Source organism: Barbatula barbatula, assembly GCF_947034865.1.
Source record: "Barbatula barbatula genome assembly, chromosome: 18".
In the NCBI taxonomy this organism is placed as follows: Eukaryota; Metazoa; Chordata; class Actinopteri; order Cypriniformes; family Nemacheilidae; genus Barbatula; species Barbatula barbatula.
Genome location: NC_136781.1, coordinates 7,650,349 through 7,677,745, shown reverse-complemented (window position 1 = coordinate 7,677,745; position 27,397 = coordinate 7,650,349). Strand labels below are relative to the sequence as shown.

The 27,397-nt window shown below is 39.6% G+C and overlaps 1 protein-coding gene across 10 annotated transcripts in view; it reads left to right on the top strand.

Moving 5' to 3' along the window:
- The window catches only part of diaph2 (diaphanous-related formin 2), a 364,217-nt gene that overhangs the window by 195,289 nt on the left and 141,531 nt on the right, over window positions 1–27,397 (top strand). For all 10 annotated transcript variants that reach the window (XM_079480319.1, XM_079480327.1, XM_079480323.1 and 7 more), the window contains 4 exons: window positions 352–450; window positions 6,129–6,223; window positions 20,757–20,858; window positions 24,171–24,410. In XM_079480319.1, the coding sequence (XP_079336445.1) occupies window positions 352–450; window positions 6,129–6,223; window positions 20,757–20,858; window positions 24,171–24,410 (536 nt within the window). The remainder of the gene's footprint in view (window positions 1–351; window positions 451–6,128; window positions 6,224–20,756; window positions 20,859–24,170; window positions 24,411–27,397) is intronic.

The window sequence follows — 27,397 nt, the reverse complement described above, 5'->3', positions numbered from 1 at the left end:
GGATGAAATCTAATTAAAAGTTTTTCTAGCAGATGATAAAGTAGGTTTAAAAATGTTTGCCCGCGTGACCCAAACTATATCTACAGAACAAGACATCATAGAGAACCTTTGACTTTCACCATCAAGAACACCCTAGCTACCACACATCAATGCCCTTACAACCACCCGGAACACCCTAGCAATGTGACGTTGTTCTGTTTGGTTACGTACCCTTACAAAATCATATTTTGACAGTTCTGAATGGAATTTGAAAATAATCTGTTCGTATAAAATAGTACTGTTGAGCAGATGAATTTACTGGTTTTGTTCGTTTTGCTCACACCCTTTGTTGCTTGTGTCTCTGTTTTTTAGTGAAAAGGGAAGTGGACGAAACAGACGACAGGATGACACAATTCAAGAAAAAAGCAAAAGAGCTGCGAATTCTGGATGCCAAGACAGCCCAGAATCTGTGTAAGTGATCAGCATTCCATATCATCTGTGTCCCCAGCCAAAAGTATTTTTTTCTTCTAAATCACTTACATTTCTCTCTAAAGAATTGTCTTTTTTAATATTCACTTTTTTCTAGGTATTCTTGCTTCATGCTAGAAAATATCTGAGTGAGTCTCTTTGTAAGCGAGTCAGAAAGCTGTTGAATCTATAGCCACAATGCTGTCAGGCACGGAGTGAAATTTTTCCTCTCTTCGTTTTTGTTTGCTAGTTTGTATATCATGTCAGCTTTAAAATTCATCTGATCCTCTATTGTCATGAAGCATTCAATGTATTTGTTTTCTGCAACAGGTTTTGGAGTTGCTGGTTTTTTGATAATGGATTCCACTCGATTCCTTTGAATGAATGAGGAATGTATGGTACAACTTCATATCAGTTGTTCCCTAAACACATAACAGGATAACCGGACAAACTATTTCTTTTGCTTTATCCTAACCAAAGGAAGATTCAGATAGGGCTCAAAAGCCTGTTGGACATGCGGCATGCGATTTAGGGGTATAAAGTAATTATTTGATATATTATACTTCTGCCTACAGAATTCTGTATTCTGTTTAGGATAACGAAATATATTTGGATTAATGTTAGCAATTTTCAGACATCATTGACTACCATAGTAGGAAAAATGTAAATGGTATTCAAAAGTGCCCCAGAACTGTGTGCTTTCCAAAATTCTTCAAAATATCTTCTTTTGTGTTCAGCAGAACAAACAAAATATTAGTTATAGTAATATATTATAATATATAATATTTTTTCCCAGATCTGAAGATTGCTAGCATTTTTCCACATATATTTCTTTGTGTTCAACAGAACAAAGAAATGTACACAGGTCTTGAGGCTGAGTAAACGATGACACAATTGTTCATTTTTTGGGTGAACTGTAGACACAGAAGGAGGGACTGTACACACATCGATAAATAGACCAAAGGAGAAAGTGTACAGTATGTCTAATGGCAATAATGCCAGACATTAACATTCAGTTCAATATCTGCATTACAAATAAATATGACAAAGAATACACATGAAGACGGTTTCATCACAATTAATATATATTAATATTCATTTATAGCAATATTTTGTTGTTTATTAATTGTATAAAATTAAAGCTACTCATAAGTTATTGATTCTTTGCAGGAGGGAGAGAAAGTGAGAGTCCGTTGTTGCTGCTTAATCGGTTAAGTGAATTAAAGAATGAGTTCATCTATTTCATATTACTTTGAGATTAGTTGGACCCTTTGCCGGACAGTGTCGGCGTGGCAGGTCGCACTCAAATGTTTTGCTAATAAGCCTCTATTGATCAGCCCGCTAGAACCTAGTGTTCTTTAACAACTCAATCTGTGTCTGTCACTCTCTTTCTCTCTCTTTCACTGTCACTCTCTATTTTTCCCCTCTTGAATCTTGTGGGAGAGCGTGTGTGTATGAATTCATTGTGTTCTCAAGAGTGCCTGTGGCTCTTTGGACTGTGATTGATGAGAGCAGCATGAGAATGCAATTTTATTCTTCTTTGGAAATGTTGCCTTTTTTGTATTGGAGAGGAGAACACCTTAGATATACAATATCTCACTTCATGAAATATTCATGGCAAATGCTAAAATAACCAACCACCTGAGTATATGTCCCACCGGTGCCTGTTTTCATCCTAGCCGGAAGAGTACTTTGATTCCAATTGACTACATCAATACAATTTCAATGCGAGAATAGAGGAAGATTAAGCTCCGAGTTTGGCTACAGCTTTGCTGTTGTAGAACATATTTCACCTCACCTTATACAAATGCTAATGGAACATAGATAAATAGAGAAGCAAGTCAATATTTACTGTTTCTGAAGAAATGTAAGTGGTTCCCGCCAATGCACAACTCGCTGCGGCGATTCTTGGGAAGTTGCTAGGTGAATGCTTGCTTGCATACGCTAAAAGCACCAACCATCAAATCTAAAAAACATTCAGGACCCAATTTAAGACCAATTGGACAAAGTTTAACACTAAGAGTACTGTATAACCCAATGTACTGAATGACCGTTGGTAATAGTGATGCATGCTTCCCATGATCACTCATCTGATAATCAATCGTTTCTGCTTTAGAGGAAGTGACATCAGTCAGCCGTGTGTCAGAAGTGTAGTGGACAGTAAGGTCAACATTGTTTCTTTATTAGAGTTGAAGCCGATTGAAATGGCCCCGTCAGGAAAGATCTGTAATATCTGTGACATTTCTATCTTCCCCTCAATCTCTCTCGCTCTTTGTTTCACATTCTCATGCTCTCTATCTCTCACTTCCCCCAGTTACCCTGCCTCTGATGCACCACACACATATCACTTCAGGCTTTGGAGTAACTAATGCCAGCACAAGTGTGGGAGTGCTGTTACACATTCATTTCAGCCACAAATCTGTCATCTTTCACAGAAGGAAAAGGGAGGTGGGACAGGAAAGTGGATAGAGAGAGTGTAAGCATCTTAAAAGGGAGTATTTGAAAGGCCACTTCACATTGCTGTGGTATATGCTTTTGATATATTGTTTTTGTTTTTTAAAGCAATATCGCATGAGCAATGGAAATGAATATTCAGACATCATTTACTCACTTTTAAACCTTTATGACTTTCTACTGCAGAACACAAAAGAAGATATTTTGAAGGACATGGTAACTGAACATCTGCGGTACCCATTAGTTTTGTGTCCATACAATAGAAGTGAATGGGTACCGATGCTGTACAGCACATAATAAAAGATACTGTGTGAACTATCCCTTTAAATATCACCACATGAGTGATATTGCTCGTTCTATGCAGTATGTATCATATGTGTTTTTTGCTTGAGTGGGCGACACATTTCTGATGGGAAATGACCCCAAACCACTCTTGTGGTCACACGATGTTACTTTTTCCTCAGATAGGTCGAGTTACTCATACCCCCTGGAATCTATTGCTCTCTCCCCCTCATGCTGAGAGTACAGTCTGTGGGCTGACTGGACAATGTCCACACTTTCATTTTTGGCCATGAAATTGTCTGGTTAAGAAAAGATGCTGAGTGTATTGATGCTGGGGGCCTATGAGCAATCTTGCACAAACGCACAGACACACACCATTAAACGCACACGTATCAGCAGGGATTTTGCCAGTGTGTGGAGAGAAGCTTGTTATTTGGTCTGTTTCTTTGGACCTGGGCTCTGGGTGGGGCTCTGTGCGCAGCTGAAAAAAGAATCCAGATGAGACACAGAGGATGTGAGTCTCACGAGGGCGGCTAATGTAGGAGGAACCCGGTTAGCTTTAGAGAGAGCAAAGCAACCAACCGCTACATGAAGTCATGCTCCTCTATTAACACAGAGATGCTCAGCAGGGCACTGCGCTCCATTAGCATGTTTAACAATCCCAGCATTCTGTTCAAATCCACGGCAGATCATCCCACAGCAGTCACGTTGATCCTGCTTCAGCAGTCCTTTTTTTGAATACGCCCAATTGTATTTAAAGAAACAGTTCACCCAAAAATTTAAATGCTCTCTTAATTTATTCACCCTCAAGTTGTTCCAAATCTGTATAAATGTATGTGTTTGGATGAATACAGAGAAAGATATTTGGAAGAATGCTTGTAACCAAAATGTTCTCGGCCACTATTGACAATAGTAGGAAACATTTCTTTGACAATTTCTTTCACACAGAAGAAGATATTTTGAAGAATGTATGAAAACAAACAGTTCTGGGGCACTTTAGACCAACATTTTAATGTTTCTATATGGTAGTCAATGGTGGCCATGAACTGGTTACACGCATTCTTCCAAATATCTTTCACTGTGTTCATCAGAACAAAGAAATGTGTACAGATTTTGAGCAACCTGATGATTAGTAAATACATGTTTATTTTTGGGTGAACTGTTCCTTTAATAAAACTGTGTGGAGGTGGGTTTGATAGAGTTTATATGTAGGAACAATGGCTACATTTTTTGGCAGGCTCACAGGGTGTGTGGTGTTAAAAAACACAAAGTAACTAAATCCCTGTGCTGAGGAGTATAAGGAGTGGATTGTAAACAGAAATGAATTATGGGATGCATCTGTCTTGGAGAAATTTGTTGGAGGAAAAAGTCACTGTGAATGTGTAAATTATGTTAATGAGTCAACAGATGAGGCGAAATCGTTTGGCGTCCAATTAACATTTTTGCAGCAGATATGATAAGTTCTGACTGGAGATTGTTAAACTCGCCACATTCGGTGACTAAACATTTGTTTGTTTATTGGCATGTGATGCTCTTGATGATTGGCTCATCATCCCACTGATGGATGCGCGATTAGCATATCCCTTTAGCCAGACCGGACTTGCTGTATTTTGTTACAAGGGTAGTTTAAAAACCCCATTGTGTGGTTTGGCACAGCCAACCTGCAGTACATTTCTTTCTGCGCCATTGTGTCTTCTTGGCCAGATGATCACCCCGATTTGAAATGCCGATCCCTCGTTCTACCTTCATCTCCTGAATAAAAAGCACAGAACTCTCTTTTCTCTGAAGAAAAGGACATATTGTCACACGCAGATGGCCGGCTAATGAATAGCAGAAAATAGAGCGTAGTTTCACACAGATTCAGTCAATCAGGCGGTGGGCAAGCTAGTTTATTAAATCACTGTTCATCAGAAGTTGGACCTGGTTCACCTGAACACCAGAGAGCTGGATGGTGGGGTGAGAAAGAAGGACCTTCTCGGTGATTGGCTGATGCAAAAGCGACTGAAGAAGGATTTAGATGACAAGCAAGCAGATTTTGGAGAATAGATTGTAACACGTTATTTCCATTTCCATACAGTTGTTATCAGTAAAATTTAAATATAGCTTTAAGTGATAGTTCACCTGAAAATGAATACCATACCCGTAATAATTTATTTTGTCTGATGAACACAGAGACAGATATTTGGAAGAATGCCTGTAACCAAACAGTTCTTGGCCACCATTGCCCACCATAGACAAATGAGAACGGTAGTCAAACGTGCCCCAGAACTGTTTGCTTTCCTACATTCTTCAAAATATCTTCTTTTCTTTTCAACAAAGGTATAAAGCAAGATTTTCTACTATGGGAGTCAATAGTGAGTAGAGACAAAATTAAACATTTTTGGGTGAACCATTCCTTTAAGGTGTAAATGGTACAAAACAAGGGCGACCCTCTAAACCTTGCTCTGAATTTGTCGTGCATCTGCTCCAGAGATCTTATTCGATGTGTTAATCTAAAGAAATGCTCATTCGGAAATAAATGTACAATTATGTCCGGTCCCCCACTGATGTACTTTAAACTGCATGCTTTAAGCTGTATAATATAATTACAGACTATTCTTTCCTCAGAAGTGGATAGAGCTTGGGTTATCAAATTCAGCTGTTGGTTAAATTGCACCCACCGTTCTCTGCGTTTCATCCCAGGTGAAAGTGCAAGATGCAGAGTCATTATCTTACAATGGGGTGCCGAATCTCAGGCTATTTTAGCAGCCTTTATTGTTGCCAGAAAATTGTGTTTCTCTTTCACTTCCAATTGCCCTGAAATGGAACAAACAAGCTGAGAGAGTTTTACCGCTCACCCGAGATGTTATTGACTGTGTCTCATGGTCATTTCTGAGGGGCAGTGAGCGAGCCCCTGTTGAACTGTAACACTCCAGCAAAATGACTCCATGTTTTTTCCCCGACAGCAATTTTCCTGGGATCATTTCGGCTGCCTTATGAGGAGATCCGGGATATCGTGCTGGAAGTGGATGAGGAGAGGCTAAGTGAAGCGCTAATCCAGGTGAGTTGTGTGTGCATAGGCACTTTCACATAATGCAGCTTTGAAACCTTTATCCGCTCACAGGGATATGTGTGAAATTCAGAACACAATCACATCCAGCACTGGAAATCTTTGGATTTATGGGTTGCAAACAAGCGTGTGTGACCTTTTGACTTGTATACTAAACATTGCGCTGTAACACAGATTTGTGTTTGAAAGCTAGACGTTTTCCTTATAAACCTTGATTTCGTTTGCGAAGCTTTTTACGTTTGTGTTTGCACAGAGCTTTGTCATGCCTGCGGGTGACTGTGTGCGTTTGAATGGCTTCATCTAAAAGGCACCTTTGATGCCAGGCAGACCTCCATTTACCATAGTCGGCCCGCTCTCATTCACTTAGGCCGTAGGAAGCTCCACTTTCACTCTCATAATAGTTGCTTTGGGACAAGACTTGGCAAAAGTCCTGCAGCCCCAGCCTCCCTCCCACCAGCCTTTGTCTTACAGGCAAGATTGATGATCCTTCAAAAGGCTTTTCACGCCCTGACTGTCTCTGTGGTTTTTGTTCATCTTAAACGTGGTAATTGCAAATGGCGTGTGCTTCCTGAGCTAAAGATACCTTGGCTGTCTGTAAAAGAGTTGATCTCATTTACATTAGACCACCCTTTTCCTCACAAGCCTGCCCCTCTGTAACCCTCAAAGCCTCGGCTGGCTTTTTCTTCGCTGAGAGTTAGGAAGGTTTAAAAAAGTTCACACTCAACACGCTAGGGGAATGGCGACTTTTACCTCTCAAATGATTGAGCAGCTTCCAGTAACCCCCGTAATTCATCTCTTCTGTTTGTCTATATAGTAAGAACTCAAGGAGTTTAGCTCTTTTCTGACAATTTTTTTTTCTTTTGCTCATATTTCAAAGCCTAGAAAAATGTGGATGAGATAAGCGATATTTAGATGTCTTGGTCCACATTGGGCCTTTCTTAGCGGTTACTGGGAGCAGAGATGACCTTTAATTGCCAGGTGGTTTGGGCTGGGTGTGAGGCGTCTGAACCCGGGTGACAGCCCTGTCGCTCTTTACAGAAGCAGAAGAGCTAAAGTGATGACCTTTTCCCACATTCAGCTGCGCTTTATAGAGGAGACTCATATGTCAGGTCTGCACACCTCCTTCCCTTGTCTCCATTCTCGGTTTCATCCTTCTTTTGCAGTCTCTTTCTCTCTCCCTCTCTCTCTCTCTCCCTCTCTCTCTCCCTCTCTCTCTCTCTCTCCCTCTCTCTCCCCCTCTCTCTCTCTCTCTCTCTCTCTCTCTCTCTCTCTCTCTCTCTCTCTCTCTCTCTCTCTCTATGGCGCGTAGTCAAGTCAGCCTCATTACCTTCATCACATCACCCTCATCCCTTGAACTTAAATAGTAAATGCATTATATCTCATTGTGTGAAATGTATTGTACAGGTTATGTTTCATGTCTTTGCACAAAAATCTTAAAGACTTTTAAGTGCCATGTGCACAAAAATCGTATTGACTTTCTAGTGGCTATGTGGCTGGATGTGGTTGCAATGCCGTGCTGATGGGATGTTTGCGTGAGAGCCTGATGCTTTTTTCTCTAACCTCTTCTAGGTTACGAGCAGTTATTGCTGGTCTACCTTGACATATTTCACAATGTTTCAAAGAAATGTCATGTCTCCGATCGAGGAAGACAGCTAGATGAGTGTGAATGACCTAGTGGTCACACTTTTGATTCAGACTGGCCATTTCAAAGAAAACAAGTCCAGTCAAATTGTATTGTACCACAAAGGAATTGGTTTGATGGTAGAATATTTTGAATATAATTTAATTGTATATAAATCATAAATGATGACACTATTTATTACAAAAACTAAAATGTATAAAAATGTCATGTAATTTTAAGCTTTTTTACTAATGTAACGGTAAAATTTAAATATGTAAATTTCGTATGGTCTCCAGGTATTGCATGAAGTCAAAAAATGTATGAGGGAGTGCTGGTTCATGTTGGTTCTGAATAAGAATATTTTTTGGGAAATGATACTGAACAATAATCCAAGGTAAAGAAGGTTCAAGTTGAACGTATTGAGAAAGCGTACAGAGGAAGGCATTGATAAAGAAAAGGATTTTCACCAAAAAGTGAAGGCTGTGTTGCTAAACAGTCGTGTTTAAGCTGTTGGTTGCACTCCATCTTTCACATACTCCTGTAGCTCCATCAGTTCATACGAGTGATGCACAGATCTGTAAACCTCAGCACGCTTGCCAGCATGTAGCATCCATACAGCAGGCGCGTGAAGCCTCTCATCTAACGCTTGCCTGCACAGGCAAGCACTCAGACACTTACTATTCTATTGTCTGGTGAAAAATGCAATGCTTCACTCAGCCTCTTTCTCTGACAGGAATGAAGCTTAGCCACTCTTTTATTTGTTTTTTTTGGCTCGGCTCCTCTTTTCTATTCTTTATTTTTATATTTTTTTAGTTCGTCTTGCTTTGTGGATGTCATTTCACATTTTCTCATCATGCAAGCAAAGAACCACCAGCCCACTTGACTACAAAGAGCCTGCAAAACAATCAGATAAAAAGCATTTATTATAGTCACTGGTCCAGGCAAAGGTCTCTATGAAAATGGCAGACGTGCTGACAAAGACCTATTGTAGACATGTGACACAGACAGTGGAGAAAGGGATTGAAGACCACACTCTGTATGCCCGTTATGTGTTTGTCCCCCTTGTGTGTTGTTCAGAACGCTGACAGCTTCAGTGCAGCCAGGTTTAGCCACGCTTTGCTTTGTTTGGCCCACCAGTGAGGTCACAACATGAAGGATTTGCAAATCTTGTTATACCTTTATTGTCACTATAGTACAGGTCAGTTTTTTCATTTATGCATAACACCTGAGTTCAACAGGTGCGTGCGTGTGTCCTAGAAATCTGCATTTCTAGATGTATTGTGGCCAGTCCAGTGTCTTGAATTTCAACAAAATCCAAAGTCTTTTTTCTTTATTTTGACCCGTTTCTCCCGTTTTCATTTTTTTTTTTTCAAATAAAGTTGGGAGAAATATTGATTGTAGTTCATAGAATGAATCAAAAATTATAATTTTGCCTACCCACATACCCATGTATATATAGTAAATGTACATATATATATATATATATATATATATATATATATATATATATATATATATATATATACTTTTGTTTTTGACAAATGAAATGCACATGTGTTTATTTAAAAAAATTGAAAACAAACTATTAATAATGTGTTATTTTTAATAAGTTACAAAAAAATGTGTATGCTTCCTTTTAACTGTTAAGCATCGCCAATGTTATTGGACTAAACTTAAAGTAAGTAGAGTCGACTTTGGAACCAGAATCATCACATTTCTCACAAATCCCATTCCTATTCATCAGACGGTAAGTGTGAAGATAAGTGTGTGTGAAGTTAAGTGTGCAGGTTTCCAACTCCTTAAGGAAAACCGTAGACACATTTTAGATATGGCTAAGCCTATGTAATCAGTTTAGACAATAATTAGAGGAACAAATGCTGGTATGGCTCATTCACTGCTGGGGAGTAGGTATCTTAAGTTTGCGTTCTCCAGTGGCATCTTAATCTCCCGAAGAACCCTCCGCACCCCTCTGGGAAGGCTTTAATGCGGGCATAGTGGTTTTTGGTTCAATGCCCTTGTATCCCTGATGCCAAAAGCACACTGAAGCCAAAATCCAGAACAATGCAGATATCATTAATAAGCTCTCTGAGGGTCTGTCTCTCAGTGAAATAATGCACCAATGGCATTATAGCGTGCTGAGGATGGGACAATATACAGTCAAAATTCAATGTGAATTAACAGACCACATTCTGATGTCAATCCAATATAGTGATGAAGTTACAAAGGGGACTTTGTGAGCAGTCTTTAGACAGATACAATGGACTACTGCTCCGTCATGGACAGATTTATTATTTATTTTTTCCACTTGCTTTGTACACTGCCCTGGAGCAAAATTGTATCTTTTGAATTCTAATAAGCTTTTCCATCCACATCATATTCAAGATGGACTCAACCTTTGCGCTCCGTATATATCGCTATCAACCGAGAGCCGTGTAATGAACGCTAATCGCTTTCATTTGAAAATGACCCACTGCACGTCTCATCTAATCTCACACGCTCTCATTACAGCGAGGCTAACATCAACCCAACTCGGTTAATCTATTTGGTGAAAGGCCTGGAGAAAATAGCATCGTGCGCTTTGATAGTTCTGCATTGGCTTTGAGTGATTTTACTTCTTTTTGTAGTTCACTAAAATATCAGTGTATCTGTAATTGGGCATTTTGTTAAATACTGCATTTAAGACTTGGCCTGATGAAGTGCTGTTAATTTCTATTCAGATCTCTGATCTCATTAGGTTCGCAGATGTCGGTGTTAAACTTCATTAATGCGTCACGTGCTGGATGCAAAACCATTTATCAATCGCATATAAGCCGTGAAATGTATTTAGCATTGCAAATATTTTTTTATAAATCTATATAGAGTGTGATCTGTATGAATGTATGCAATTCATTGAATTTTATTGAGATTATGGTGCAAATATTGTGTAATTGTTATGATGTATGTGTCAGATTTTTGATTAAGAAGCTTTTCTTCTTTGCTGTTACATAAACGATCTGTAGTCAATAAGCAACATCATTTTTAGGATTGCAACAATAGATGGCAAATAATATTATTTTAACACATCTCTCTGTATTTAAAATCAGACTAGAATTGTAAATTCAGTATTGGACTTGCAGTTAAGCTATACTGTATGTTGATCACTGATCAGTTTTTTTCATTTCAGAGTAAAAACGTTTCTACAAATAAGTCAGAGTTTATTACAGTTATTAAACACAAAATAATTGTTTACCTGTTTATTCAGCTTCCGCAAGACAGTATTTAGTAGATGCACCTTTGGCATCAATTACAGCTTCGAGCCTGCATGCATAAATACTGTAGCTCTCTTTTAGCCTTGCTAATCTAAGCTTTTTGTAATTTGTAATCATGTTTTGCAAATTTGTATCAATTTTTTTATATTAAAGACTTGTTCTCTGATAATCAGTGGCAATCGATTCAATTCAATTGTGCTATGAAACTATATATGGTCTTACTGGGTGAATGCTTTTTATAGGCACTGTCTGTGGTCATACATATGATATCATTGATGTGTGAGATATCGGTCCAGTGGCCCGCTGCCTGGTCTGTCTGCCTGTCTCAAAGTGCACTCAGACTGTCTGTCCATCAACACAGACTGCAGACACCCCAGAGGTTCACTCTTAAAAGTGCCTATTACTTCTCAATTTGCACTGTTTCATGTTGTGATATTCACCAGGACTTTATACCTGTCAGTTACTGTCACTACTCAAGTGGTGGTGCTGGGAACTTTGCTTATATGTAAATAATGACGGATATAACTATTAAAAGATTGCTTTGGGATTCATTATTACATCAGGTTTGCTTATAATCGTGTTCCCCAACATAGATGCTTTTGCCCTAATGTCTTTGAATGATTTATATAAATCATGTTTTTTATTATCTTTATCGTCACCAACCCAAGCTTTATTAAAAAGTCCTAAATCTACATTTTTGTATTCTTCTGTTAGTTTGTTAATATATTGGCTAAATTAAAATAATGTAAATCTCTCTATTTTATTTATTATGATTATTTATTGGTTATTTGTAAATTGCCTTTTAATAACAATTACTAGCTGTCAATTAGTAGCACTAGGAGGCAGCAGAACCAGAGGCAACAATTGCTATGTATTATAAAATAAAAGCTGCCTTTCCCACAACTATTTATACCCGAATAAACCAGAGTACATGAAAGATCATCTATAGCATGAAAACTAGATAAAACAAGAGAATCGTGTTTTTGCATCACACAGTAAGATTCAATGTTTTGACAGCAGGTCCGGGTCAAACGCCCTGTTCTAAAGCCACAGCAGGACGTCCACGACTTCATTTCAGTGCACAGGCTTTATTATTTAACAATCAACTCCTCCCTAGAGGAGCCCCAGTGACATCATCGCCGGGTTGCGATGTCATTCTCTCGACTGAGCCGCGGAGCAGTGTCACCGCTGTGCTTCTGTAATTATACTAATCCCTGAGAGAATAGGTGTATTATGAAAGGCAAATACAGCTCAATTTTGAGTGACATTGCTCTGAACATTAGTATGCTTCAGTAGTAGCTTCTCGTTGTTATGAATTATGCCACTCATTCTTTAGGATACTTCTCCATTGACTGCTGGACTACTGCAAAGGATATTACTAATGTAACATGTACCCGTGCGCAATTCAGTATTCAAAGGAACTCCATACCTACCATTTTTCTCATTTTAGCAACTCATGTATTTTGGATCCCTGCATTGATAAGATGGAAATGTGTGGCCCTCGATTATTTTTTTCATTCCATCCTTCAGAAGTATGCTTTATGAGTCCCTTTGGTCAGAATATTTCAGAAAGTGCAGATTTTTATTTTATATGCGCACATTGGACTGGGTAGTGTAACATTTTAGGAGTCTTGCTTGCTGTCAAAAGTAATATTAAATTAAGGGTAAATCATGCAAATATTGAAATTCTACCCCAGTATGATTTTAATATTACATCATTGAATGTCAGAATGGTTTAAAGGACAGTTCACCCAAAAATAAATATGTCGTCCTTATGTCATTCAAAGTATGAAGATATTTTGAGAAATGTCTCAGTGGTCAATGGGGATGTTAATGTTCTTTAAAATATTTTTCTATCACAACTTTTGTTTTGCTGTATTGAAACGGTTGGGAATCTGTGTAAGATTAAGAATATCTGCCTCATCAGCCAATTATCTTGCAGACTCTTGTTTCACTATAAGCATCATGACGCCATCTTATAACGTATGTACTACAATTCACAATGCGTAACAATGACAAATAACCACACTCCCTGTCCTCTGTGATACCATCACAGCGATATAGATGACAGGATCGTGTTTGTGAGTCTATAGAAAGCTGGCGTTGCATTAATGGCTTATTAGGGTGATGTAAGGTCGCATCCTGGAGTGAAATCTTCGTAGCATTTTCAGAGAAGCCAAGTGTCCATCCTCACGTACTGTATGTTCTGTCATCTCCCCCTCCCGCTGCGCCTTGCCTCATCGCTGCTATGGCCTTCTCAGCACGCTCCTGGTTGGCTGTACCTGTTAGGGGTTTTGTGCTTGCCCTTGCTTGTTATTATTGTTTATCTTGTTTGTCAATCACCTGGATTGCCTGCCATTTCGCCATCACCTTCATACATATTCATGAGCCCTCATTACCTGGCTCGATGGTTGGTTGCAGGGCATGGCAATAGTGCCAGTCTTTTTTCAAGAGACTAACAACAGGTGACCGGAGCAGGCTGGTGTATTGTTACCTGTCGTTTGCATATTGTGAAGTTTCAGGACAGGGCGAGAAGTATGAAGGTGCACCGGGCCTACAGATTACTGTATAAGCAGACTTCTCGCCCCCTTGAGTTTAATTGAAGCTTGTTTTTGGAACAGCGCTCAGAGACTTTCCTGCATGAAATAATAATTCAGCAGCAAAATGATCAAGTGAGTAACTGGGCATCAAGGACATGCTTGAGGACTTAGAATAAAGAGATAACATTATTTAGAATCGGTGTCAGAAATGACTACGGGCTCGACGAGGCAGAGATGCAACCAAAGTGACAGAAATATTCCACATAGTTGCAATGTTTGGGAAGAAAATCTCTTTGTATTAAATTTCTCTCTTAACTGACATTTGATATATTAATAATCTATCCCAGGCCAGTCTGGATACGAGTTTACTCTGATCTGTTGAATGTGCGGTTAATATGAAGTGGTATTGATGGGAAAAAAGTGTAAGGAAATGATATGAAAACAATGTGAACAGCTGCAGAACTTTAGAAACACAAGTTTACAATCTGCCATGACAGAGTTGGACTTTGCAAATGTTTTCTTTTTTGGTTGTGTGAATATGTTTGCAGGTTCGTTATTCCCAGATAAAAACCTATCAAAACTAATATCACAGGATAACCCGGATAAAGCAAATCATTTTGACAGTTTTATTTTGACAAACGAAATATAAATATGTATTTTAATAACATACTGTATATGACATCATATTTACAAATGATTAAACCAAATTGTCCGTTGACATTTGAACGACGTTCCTTACCTTTAAACCGAACGTAAACAGTAAAATATTTCGAATTCACATTTCATGTCCATTTTCTTCTCATGTGGCGAGTAGCCGTGTAATAAGCGGAACAATTTTGTCATGTGCTTTTCATCTCATTTTATTGTAATTTTTTTATATAAATTTTGTTTTATTTTAATGTTTGTCTAGTAAACTATAATCACCTAGTTGTACTATTTTCTCACCATATATCATCAGATTTTCACCATGATATTTATTTATCAGGAAAAAAACAGGTAACAGAATACGCAGGTGCTCATCCTCTCCATCTACTGAAAAAGTCTTTAAAAAGACAACATGAATGGCACGAGCGGTCTGTCAGCTTTGCCAGCTCTATCCCTCACCACCTAAAATATAATCCACTTTTTTATTTCTCATTTAATTTAATGCGATTTCGGAATCTGTCATACCGGCTTTGTCGCCTGTCAGTCTCCGACTGTGGCTAGTGTGTGTGACACTGTGAGGTGTTAGTTTGATTTAGCGGCGCAGAGATTATTTTCGGATGTGTCAGAGTGCGGCTTTCTACATTACTTTAATGCCAACACAACAGCCTTCTAATGTGTCATATGTTGTGCACATCGAGGAAAATTACCCTCCTGAGTGGCTGTGGATGAGTTTTCCTGTCTCTGCTATTTAGGTCTTCACACCTCACCTAAGTAGCAAATGGTTGTTTTTGCTTTTAAATGGCTGTTTTAATAAACAGTAGCCCTTGGTGTTGCCAATATATATGTTGTTAAAATACAGTTATGGTGCGAGTTCCTGGGAAGTGTGTGATTACACTGGCAATTGGAGGGGTCGTGTTATTAAATCGTGAATAGCTGTGATAAAATTATGACCTAATTTCATAGGCCAGCGCTGTATAGAACCTTAATTGGATAGAAGCTGATACATTGGCTGTGTTGTGATAATTACCCTGCTTATTTATTAATAGTATGTCTTCGTGTAATTTTGATAAGGGCTGCATGTGTATTAGGTGTCTGGAGATAAGGTGACTAACTCATCAAACGGGCCATTCAACATGTGCACCTCTGATGTCTGGCTCTGTATAACACGCAAGAACAGATTTACTCTAATCTCTGTCCTTTTGTTTCGCTTTACCAAAGAGGCTACACATTAGCTCTGTTCTATTTTCAAAATAGGTGTGCTGTCTGGTATTGAATACGATTCATTCGATACCGAGCACCATTGATTATCAATAAGATGGGACTATGTGGTACATGTAAGGAATAATGTAAACCAAGCTTGTTATTGCAAAATAAACCTCAAAGCGGAACGGTCTTGTATCACCCTGATGGGCTTACTTTGCCGGGTTTATTTAATATTTTTCAGCTTATTACGGGGATATTTGCCAAATGAGTAAATTGGACATGAAATATTGATTTGAAATATTTTATTAGCTTGTGAGTGCAGTACCCAGATGAGCCATGTTTATAAGTTGTAGGTATCCTACAATAAAGTATTATTATAATCCAGTGTTCTAGAGAGCCTTCGAATGCTTTTTGGGGCATTGTGTATTCAAATGGTGGGTCAAGATTAACGTCTCACATTTCTACATATTTCGTGAATTTTTTTTTTTGGTTGCCTTAAATCATTATTATTAGTTACCCTTTATGTTAGTTACAGGGTTATGACAATATCCAACTAATATCATCATTTAAAAAGTACAATGTTTTTCCATTTCCTGAAAGGTTTTAGAAAGGCCAGCGATCATATCATTCCCTTTCGCTTCCATTTGTCTGTCTCCGTTAAGATATTGCCATATGTGGGTGCCCATGTAGGCAGTAAAGAGCCTTTCAGAACAGACTCACTGTGCCATTTATAAACACCTTACATGTTTCACGAATGTGCTTTTAAGAGATCCCGTTTTTATGATCAAGTTACTGTTGTTTTGCTGTCTTGAGTAAAACATATAGTGAAAAGGACACCGTCATGAATTAATATTTGGAACTGGTCAGGGTATGTTTCAGAGTTTTCTCTGGTATTGATTTAAACAGAGGTCCCTGAAACGATTTACCGAAAGCCGTGGCAAGACCTGCTGAGAAGGCACGGCAGGAAGGCGGCTGTATAATGTTTCACTTGTTCGCTTGCCTGAGATAGAAACTAAGCCGCATGCAGCGACGCGTCCTAAAAAACGAAGACCAGATCAATTAGAAGAGACTAAAAGGAGGGCAACGGACAATTGCATCTATCAGCCCATTTTCACAACAGACGCGGCTGGTTCATATGAAGAGCTCAGTGTTTGGCATCACATACAGGCAAGGTTACAGCCCCCGTGTACCCCGCCTTTTGTGAATTCTTTCGGTTTAATAAAGAGTTTATTGCTGGGAGGACATTTTTATTGATTGTGCTGTCCCTGGGAGGGTAATTTGAGATTTGTTGATCTTCCCTAGTTTCTGACTTTACCGTTGGGCATATGCTCTGCTGAGCCTGGGAGAGACGTCTGTGAGAGTAATTTATTTCCATCTACCCGAGCATGGTGCGCTTGTTGTAATAGCTGTTCTCCCTCCCTCACCCTCTGCTGTTAAGACTTTCAAGCTCTCACTCGTCAGGTTAACTAATGGCATTTTGTGTCCATACTGTACAAGTGAAAGGGTGCTGACTCTGTTAGGTTACAAACTTTCTTCTAAATTAATATTTGTTTGTGTTCTGTGGAAGAAAGAAAGTCATACATGTTTAAAATATCAATAGCGTGAAAGTAAATAACAGAATATAATTTTTTTGGTGAACTTTCCCTTTTAAGATTTAATTTTATATGTAAGATTTAAAAAAATAAAACTAGAAGTGCTAGTGGACCAGTGTTTACATCTTGCGAAGTGGTCCATAGGATCATGTACAAGTGTACCTGGTAGTGGTAGAAAAAGGCCTGTGTAGTGATGTCCAATGTAGTGATCTTTACTGAGCGTGAAAGGTTTAAATAAAATAAAAAATCACAATATACAACATATTTATTGCATCAATAATAAATATGCTCTGCTAGTGTTTTGGCTGTTTTCCAAGCATAGGCAGAGTATCTGTTCTGAAGACTTTCCCATTACGTTCCCGCTACAGTTGTCTTGGCAAAAGTCGAGTGTGCTCCTAAAACACGTCAGCATCAAAGATCAAAGAATGCAGCTGGAGGCCTCACAGATACTGTCATTCAGTCAAAATGTTTACTGATCTACTGCTTCTCTCTCTCTCTCTGTCTCTCTCCCTCCCTTCCAACACCGGATTAATCCCTGTAACACTTAAAAACTTGGCGGTGACTACATTTATAGACTTGTTTTAAGAGATACATGGAAACGTACCACAACACGAGTAATTGCACCCCACCGACAATCAAGAAGCAACGTTGCTCAGTCAATCCACTCTCTCTTTTATGTATTAGATCTTATTTTGTTCTTTTAAACAGTCTGAAATGACAGACAAGCGACGAAGGTGTGGAGAGTGCAGGAGTGACAGCATGCGTGTATCTGGTCCAGCAGAGATAGTCCAAATGCTTGGGTATTATAATGGAATGTCGTGTCTGCTAGGCCCCATGCTCCGAAACTTCCCATCCCAGATACAGATTGTGTCTAGAGGCCTGGAGAGAACAGTCTGACTCAATCAGAGTTCATGCGCCTCTCACCAACCCTCCCATATGGCTCTGCTCGCGTGTCATTTACTCAATATGCGGGATCCGATAATTATGTAAACCAATGAACGTAATAAAAATCAACGTTTCAGTCTCATGTTCGAAAGTCTTTTCTCCATCTCTGCTCTATTTGGCTGTTTGTCCTATAGAAGCCTTTGGAAAAGAGGCAACGGCAAAGCTTAATCGCTTGTCTCGTCTGTGCAAGTGGCGACGGAGAAATACAACTCCAGTAATGAGATTTGGCGGTGCATTAGCAATGATGATTGCTGCGGCTGAATGGTGTGCTGCTGTGTTGTTGCGTTTCATTCAAAATCAATGATACATTGTTTAGGGGAGCTTTGTTCGTCAGCCGAACCGCCGGGCTAATGTTCCTCAGACTCTTTCAGATGATAGAAAGGCCATTTTACCGTAATCCCTCCCTCTAACGCCGCTGATCTTTGCTGCTCGATTGCGGGCTTTTTGTGATGCATCTCAATGCCTCTCAACACATTTATTTAATTTAACATGTGAGATGATGGAGTCAACCTTCATTTTTATTTCATTGTCCAGACAATACAGGCTTCTGATGCATTTTTCTTTATTGTGGCTACATTAGCTTTAAAGCGATTTTTTTAGAGGACAGTGGAATGAGTTCGACCTTCTACTGCAGCCAAAAAAGTTAAAACCAAATAATTGTGTTTTGCATATGCATGAGGTTATTTTTTGCCTGGATAATATCAAATCATAAAGGAGACATTTTGCAAAAATGTCCTACAGTGTTGCTGTTTACTGCAGGGAATAGTATTGAGAGGTTTAACAGTCTGTTTTGTAGTAATATCACATTTTTCATTCTTTAGCGCGCTCCCTGATTCCCTTCTACACGAGAGATGCGTATCCATTATTTATATCAGTAAAGTTCATCAAATTCTCAGTGTGCCAGAAATACTACATTTACTTCATATGTCTCAAGATCCAGGTGCATTGACTTCATATTGCATCAGACTTTCTATTGTCAGCAGGACATTGCAGAACGAGACATAAAAGCATTTATCTTGGTGCTTTAAGACGTGCAATCGATGATGTGGATAAATAAAATGTAATTTAGTCATTCGTATCTTGCGGGCATATTTTGAAGAGTAGTCTCAGCCTCATACATCACAGCCACGGACCGTTGGCTGAACGTCTGATGCATGACGGACACTTTCTTGGCAACACTTCAGCAAGTTTGAAGTCGTCATCTGATTGGTTAAATATTACAGGGTTTCAGGGAGACGTGCGTTTGGCATTCTTTGGGGTTTCCCCCTGAAAACCAAACCAAACTAAACTGTCTGATTGGAGAAGCAAGCTGACATGTGTAGAAAGGTTGCAATAAGAATTCATCAAAATCAACGCTTGATTCTTAAAGTGTGCCAGGTTCATGGCATAAACTATTAAACATTTTTGTTGCTGTTAACTTTAGACACGTTTGTGAATGTACACCGGTCCGTTACTGTGGGGGGATTTCTACACCACTAAACATGACGCGGCACAAAACGAAACGTGATCGGGTGCTTTACCTGTCAGCCATATGGCCTCTTTGGCGGGCCTTGGCCAATGAAAGTAGACACAGTTCCCAGACCTTCAGTATGAAGGTCACAATACCAGCCCTGGTGCTAATAGCTTGAGCATGAGTGGCCTTTTTTTGTCATGTGACTGCAAGCACGCCTGCTTAGGCCGGCCAAATTAGAGGACGTAATGAGAGAGGACGTCTCCAGAAATCTACCCAAGAAAAGGGCACCTCTTCCTAAGAAAAAAAAGGTTGCAACGCTCCTTTTCATTTACTCAGCTGACCTTTATGAGCACAATTAGCATTTAAAAAAGGAAGGTTCTCTCGTCCACGTCACCCGCAGCATGCCTTTACTCTTGGAGATAATTGCAAAGTTGGACGAGCAGTATGAAATACTATAAAATGTTTTTGGGGGAGAGGAAGGCAAAAATGTTTTTGGGGGAGAGGAAGGCAATAGAGTTCCCGACATCTGTGAAGTGGCAGATTTTAGTGCCGAACGTGTCTTTCACTCGATTGAATATGTCCTCCATCCGTATTGTGGGAAAGGAAAAGAAAGCCATAAACATCGGGAACATTTCAGTGACATATTAAATGATGTGGGGGTATTTATTCCCTCGTTTCTCAGAGTCACCTTGAACATCATTTTCTCTGTACCGTAAAACTTTGAACCTCGGCTGAGCTTCAAGAGCAACGGCGTGCGGGCCTGAATTTCCCTTTGAGAGAGCTGACGAAAACAAAGATGGAGTCAAGACCAACATGAATATTTCCCCTTGCATTGAGCTGTCATAGACTTTCACCGTCCTATCGGGCCGTGCTTGCTTAAAGAAGATTTGCGCTCTAAGATTGGCAGGGTGCTGTAATGGGGAAATATGTGAACATTAGGGAGTCTGTGTGTGAATCACAAGTGTATTTCAGACCACAGTAGCATCTGAAGCCACGGCCCCATTTAAACCCGCTCCAGCTTTACTGTCACTCACGACCCCCCAAATGAGCATGCAGCCGCATTGTGTTTATTTGTAATGATTGCTTATCGGATGAAAGCAGTGTCTTGGCACACGTTAAAGCCGTGCGCGTTGCTCGGTGAGCGATTAAGACAGATCGTGATCAGCGGTTGGTGTTGTGAAGCTGTCTCTGGCCCCTGTGGACTTTATCTTTCTTCTAGAGGGACAGGTGGGTTTTCCTGCGCCACTGATTGGTTTGTGTGTGCTTTCTCTTTGTAGAACCTGATCAAGAATCTTCCCGAGCAGAAGGAGCTGAGCAGTCTGGCTGAGCTGAAGAATGAATACGAGGAGCTTTGCGAGTCCGAGCAGTTTGGCATTGTGGTGAGTACACAGAACTGATGTGTTTTTACTCCTTTACCACTGACGGTGACGTGAACAGTTCTCTATAGTTCTCAGTTCCTAAATGTGCAAGGAATATAATTGGTATATTCAAGACACCTTGTTTGTTAAAGGGGCAGTTCATCCAAAAATTGAAATTCTGTCATACCTGTATAAATGACGGTTTTCAGATGAACACAAAAAGATATTTGGAAGAATGTTGGTGATTTTCAGTTCAGAGACAACATTAACCACCAAGTGGGAAGAATGAAATGGTAGTCAAAGGTGCGCGAGAACTCTTTGTTTTCCTAAATTCTTCAAAATATAATTATGTGTTCAACAGAACCAAAAACATACAATGTTTTTTATCCTACTATAGAAGTGGATGATGTCCCAGAACTGAAAATGCTAAGATTCTTCCAAATATCTTTCTCTTTGTTTATTGGAACAAAGCCATTTATACAGGTTTGAAATGGCAAGAGGGTAAATGAACCTTTAAATACATTTATTTTGAAAGTTCGCCCAAAAGTGAAAATTCTGTCATCATTTGCTCACCTCTTACTATTTCAATCCTGTATTGAAGTGAATGGGGGCCGCCGTTGTTCGCTTACCAGCATTTTTCTAAATATCTTCTTTTGTGTTCTGCGGAAGACAGAAAGTCATAAAGGTTTGAAATGACAAGAGGGTGAGAACAGTAAACGATGACAGAACTTTCATTTTTGGGTGAACTGCCCCTTTAAGAAAACGTTGCACATTGACTGTCCAGAACCAGTTCATGATGACATTAAAATTCAAATATTTTTGGATGCTTAAATATGGTGTCAAAACATGGGGTCTCAAGGTACAACAGAAGACCACTGTAAGCTGTATATGAGGTAACATACAGTTATTATAGTTTGAGAGTGTAATGGAAATTTTCATCTGAGAGAGCTGCACAGTTCCCATTTTGGTGAAAACGGATATCTGACACTAAGAAGACAGTTTCAATTGCCTATCGATTTTATCCTTTCTTCGTCTTTTTTTCTCCTCTTACGTTCTGTCTGTTTTGGCTCCAGCTCACCATTTCCCCTCCTCTTTTGTCACAACCCTTCACTTCCTTCTCTTTTGCTCATTTCTGTCTTAAACCGAACTCGTTCTTCTTTCCAGTTCCGTTGCTGTTCACACCAATAGCTCTCTACTTCCGTGCGAAGGGTTTTGAGCTGAAAAGATGAATGGGGGGAACTGGGAAATTAGGCATAGAGCGAGAGGGAAAGAGAAGACTGCCTTCAGGCTCTGTGCAGGATCAGCGCTATTCAATATATAAAGAGACTCAGTAATGTATAATTAAAAGGCCAAGAATATAAAGGGCATTTTTTATGACAAGTCAAATCTGGTAGCCTGGTTTGTGACTGACAGAAGCTACTATTTTGATGAATAATAAAGACTGAGGCAGAGCTTTATTTTACTACAGAGCGTGATTAGGTCTGCTGGATCTTTAACTGGAGGGCTTTTAGTTCTTCCTATATTGACCAAATCCCATTAACGGTGGCCTTTGTCTTGACTTTTCCGCAAATATTTAAGCTCTACGTCAGTTCGTTCTGAACAGCACACGTGTCTGCATTGATGTGACTCGCACCTGGATTAACGCATTTACTCGCCATTTTATGAAGACTGTTGAACTTTTCTCTCTTTGTGGAACGCAAAAGGAGGATAATGCAATTTTAAGACGTGAATAGGGTTGTGGTCTAACAATGTTGGGACGAATGTGTGTTATGCGTTCAGTTTTTAGGTCACGTTATTTATACTACAATTGCTAAATTCCATTTTTGATTACGCAATGCATTTTCTGTGCAATTTATTAAACAAATCTCTGTCTGCTGTCAACAATAGAATGAAAAATCATTTCCATTAGTAAATCACTAAGCTTTACAAATATTTTGTTTCCTGTTACTGCATAGGAGCAGCTGTATTCTGTGCACTTGACTTATATTTGGAGATTCATTTAGGAAATATTGCTGAAATGTGTAAATGCACATTCAGTCTTCATTCGGATTCATTATATAGAAAGAACATTGTGAACAATCCATCAAACTCCTTTTGTGTTCCCCTGAAAAACAAATCCAGGTGAGTTTGGAACAACATAATGGCGAGTAAATGATGACAGAATTTCTCATTTTTAGGTGAACTATTCCTTTAAGCGCTCAATTATTCCTCTTTCGCACAGAAGCCTCTTAGGTTTTCACCCACACGTCGATCTGTCAAACACAGATACATCCAGTTTGATGCATATGCATGGCTTCAACAACACATGCGTCTTTGACTGCAGATTCTCACAGAAATCAATTCAGTGCAAAGTAACAGAAACCTCCCTCCCTCTCGCCTCGTGTCGAGTTTTCACTACCTGAGTCTTTGGAGGACGTAATGAAGCATGTTGTGACAGTCTCCCCCTGTGACTGAGCTCAAGGCGGGTAATATACAGGCAGCCTGTAGAAGCACCTCATCAGCACCACCTCACACTGTTCCTCTGGGAAATAAGTCACTCTCTGCTCATCTCCCTTTAGAGCTGTCACCGGCTCGCACTCTTTTATTGTGATTTCTTCTTATACAGAGAAATCAAATCTGGGGTGCGGGAGGTGGGCTGGCGCACGGGGGTGTGGGGCAGACTCTTTTTTTTGTTTTTGATCGACACCTTACTCGTAAAGATGAATAAATGAGAGCGCTAATGGAACATTCTGACGGCGTCTCTGGGCTGCCTGCGAGCGCTGGATTATGCAGAAATGTAGAGCGAGAGTGTCTGAGGTCGCCCTCTTCTCCATGCAGCTCCTGTAGGTTCCTTGTTGTTGTTGTTGTTTTTGTTTCCTCGCTTCTTCCTCTGTTTCCGACTCACTGTATATTTTTTTCTTACTGAAATGAAAATTAAATGTCATCTCACTTCGGCAACCGGAGAGTATTGCTGTTATTATGGTTAAATGTAATTATAGGTAAACAACCTACTTTGACATTTGTTCAAACAAGTCTTTTGCACAGGAAATGCTTAAAACAATTTGCATTTTTTTTAACTTCATATATAATAAATACATTTATATAATAATATAGCGTTTTTAATCGATTGCACCAAAAGTAATACCACAGACTCTTACATGACATAAGCATGGGGACGATGCACGGTTTAAAAACAAGTACATAAACAAAGGTTACTTGACATGCATGCTTTTGTGGCCCAAGCGTAACTTCCGACACACATCTACGAAGAATAGATGTAGATTATTTCTGATAACAAGCTAAATAAATTGTGTAGTGATATGGAGGTTTGAGACTTTCCTCTGCCCGTTTCAGATGAGCTCTGTCAAGTTGCTACGTTCCCGGCTGAACGGCATTCTCTTCAAGCTGACGTTTGAGGAACAGGTGAACAACATCCGGCCAGACATCATGAATGTGACCTTCGCCTGTGAAGAGGTGAAGAAGAGTGAAAGTTTCAGCATGTTCCTGGAGCTGGTGCTGCTGGTGGGGAATTACATGAATGCTGGCTCCAGAAACGCTCAGACCTTTGGATTCAACATCAGCTTCCTCTGCAAGGTAACAAACCAAAACATCATCTCTCTTACACTGCCTGACTACAGCAGACGGCTCTCCGTAAAAGTACATTTTAAATCTCAGTTATTACATTGCATTTAAAACAAGTTTTACCATATGTCATACATAAATGATCCTCCTACTGACAGGTGTCACTCAAATAAGGGCATGAGAAACCTGTCCTGACAGAACTAGGTTCTGTAAACGGCAACAGTCAGGGAGTGACCCTCTCTCTTTTTAGCCAATCAGAAACAACTCTGCCTCCCTCTGGCTCGTGTTCAGCTTTGCTGACATGTCTAACTTAGCGGTTATGCAAAAAGGAAGATTTGCGTACAGCACACTGGTAATGCCGGTGAATCGTACTTTTGAGGAGTGTACTGCGAGTCGCTTTGTATGAATGTCAGCTGAACAACTAAATAGTAAAATAGTATCTTGTGTATTGGTAGGCTGTTTTGTAAGTGAGGGTGAAATTGATATGGGCATTTGGTGCTATATTTGTTTTGAGTTTAGCGAGCAGTGACAGTTATGGGAACAAATGTGACAACTCTACACTTCCAGCTACAACGTGCGAATCGCAGTATTCTGGAGAATAACATTTACTCTAAAGTTATGAGTTTGGATATCACTGGTTATTTATAGAGCTGGCAGGTTGGCCTGCCAACCGAGAGTGCCGTTACCGTTACCAGAATATGTATGAAAGCTGTAACTGCTGTTGTTATGCGTATGTAAAACGGACATCTGGGTGTGCGTTATATAAGCTGATTTGGATGGCGAAGCCATTTGGTCTTGCTACGAAAGACAGCCACCTCCCCGCTGGTATTTCCAGGCAGCCAGAACTACACCGTCACTCTTAGTTACATCTCTTTGCTGGCCTTGTCATGTTCGCCGAGGTGTCCCAGATGCTGCTGGGACACAGGTGTCCCAACTGCAGGGGTTTAAGCTGGTTCCAGTTGCGGGATGGTTGTTTTTCCCTTCTCCTTTTTTTATTGTTTACTTCACAAGCTGATGAACCTGTTTCTGAAGGCACTGAATTACAGTTAAGCTGGAAAAGTAATTTAAAATGCTGAGGCAATTTCATTTACACTTTTATAGTGTGATCTTTAATCAATTTTTGCTTTTTACATCACTCTCTAAAACACATTGGTCCCACCTCGCGTCCGGCTCGTAAACATCCGAGTCCTTGATGAACATCTCCTTATCTGCAAAAGTGCCCATGCAAATTTGATTTAAAGGAAGAAACTTGATTAAAAATGAAGTTGGAGTTTTCATTTGAGAAAAACAGTGCACGCATACACATTTTAATATGAGAAAGTTCCTCAGCTCATTCATTTCTGTGTATTTTTGCCTACACGCTAGTCTTTTGTGAATACTGTCCTTATATGTTGCCAATGTACTTTGCTTGAATGAAGGTCACACTTTGAGATTTCTCACTGAGATGTTTCAGTGTGGCAGGTTTGTAGGTGACATGGAAATTAGGTGACAGTGTTTTTCTGTTTCATGTGTTTGCACTGGATGGTGTTGTGGCCTAGAGGGAGGACACCTTTGACGGGTGACCCTGCCCTGAGCGTGGCCAGCTTTAGGAGAGAGGATCCAGCGACCATCACAGCCTGTCGTTCAGCGGTATTTTCTCTGACCTCTGTTTAAAGCCTGTCCTTGGGTCTCACAGTAGCGGGATAACACACAAGGCTTTGTCCTCAGGTGTCGACAGGGTGGACATCTCTATAGACTTTGTGTGCTGTGCTCTGTCTGCGCATGTTAGAACCATAAAGCAGCAAGTTTTTTTTGTTCTGACAATCTGGGAATTATAAAATTTAGATTTTTACGTATGGAAAAGTCGTTGAAAGTAATTCAATTGTGATGCAAAATGCATTGAATTGTGTGACGTGCCTATAGATGCTAAAATATACCTCTTTCTTCCAAGATTCAATTAATTAAATTAAAAAGGCTTTGGATAAAAGCGTCTGCTAAATGACTAAATGCTTTATTTTCGGGCTGTCCAATCAAATAATCATGATTCATCGATTCCACATTTGACCAAAATGTACAAAAATATATATTTAAATATAATTCACATAATGGATACATATATATTGTATTTATAAAATATATACATGCATGTTTGTGTATTAATATTTACATATAAATGTAACCATTTATTTTGGAACCGATTCATTGTAATTTAGCGATTTGACAGCCCCATGCCACAATGCCAAAGCACAGAGACATTATAAGAATGTATTTATGCAGTAAATCAGTAAGCATTAAAATATAAAACTTCGTAAGAGTGGACAGGATATTCTCTTTCTCTCTCTCTCTTTCTCTCTCTCTCTCTCCTCTCCTCAAGTACTGATTGGGCTGTTATTGATGGACAAAGGGAAACGGTCACATTCTCACTCAGTTCAGTCAAGTAAAAGGCCCCCTGTGGTGGACCTCAGCTTACTAATGAGCTCATCAGCAAGGGCCGGTTATAGGCTGACCGGTGCACCATCACTCTTTCACTCACTTTACGTACCAGCTGTGGATTTGCATATTTGAGCTTTTTACAGGTTAACATGCTTGTTAACTCAGACCGGCACTAGCCTATTTTGATTTAAAAACAAATGCTGTGTTGAAGGCCTTCTGCTTTTCTTTAAATCTCTGGTGTTATCAAAGAAACAGCCAGCCATAATCACCAACACCAGTGAGGTTAGCAGTTTGTGATGTGCTTCTGGAAAGCTAAGCTTACTTTTCTTACCCTACATAAAAAACACTGCTCTGTCATTTTTTGAATGCTTATGACCAAACAGATCTTCCCCATTGACTCCCATAGTAGGAAGAATTACTTGATATTTTTTTTGTTCTGTTGAACACAAAAGAAGACATTTCAAAGACAGTAGGACAGCGAACAGTTCTGGGGCACTTTTGACTCCCCTTGTATATTTTCTTACTATGGTAGTCAATGGGGGCTCACTCCCCCTCTTTCCTTTCGAAGCACTACGGCGGACTAAGAT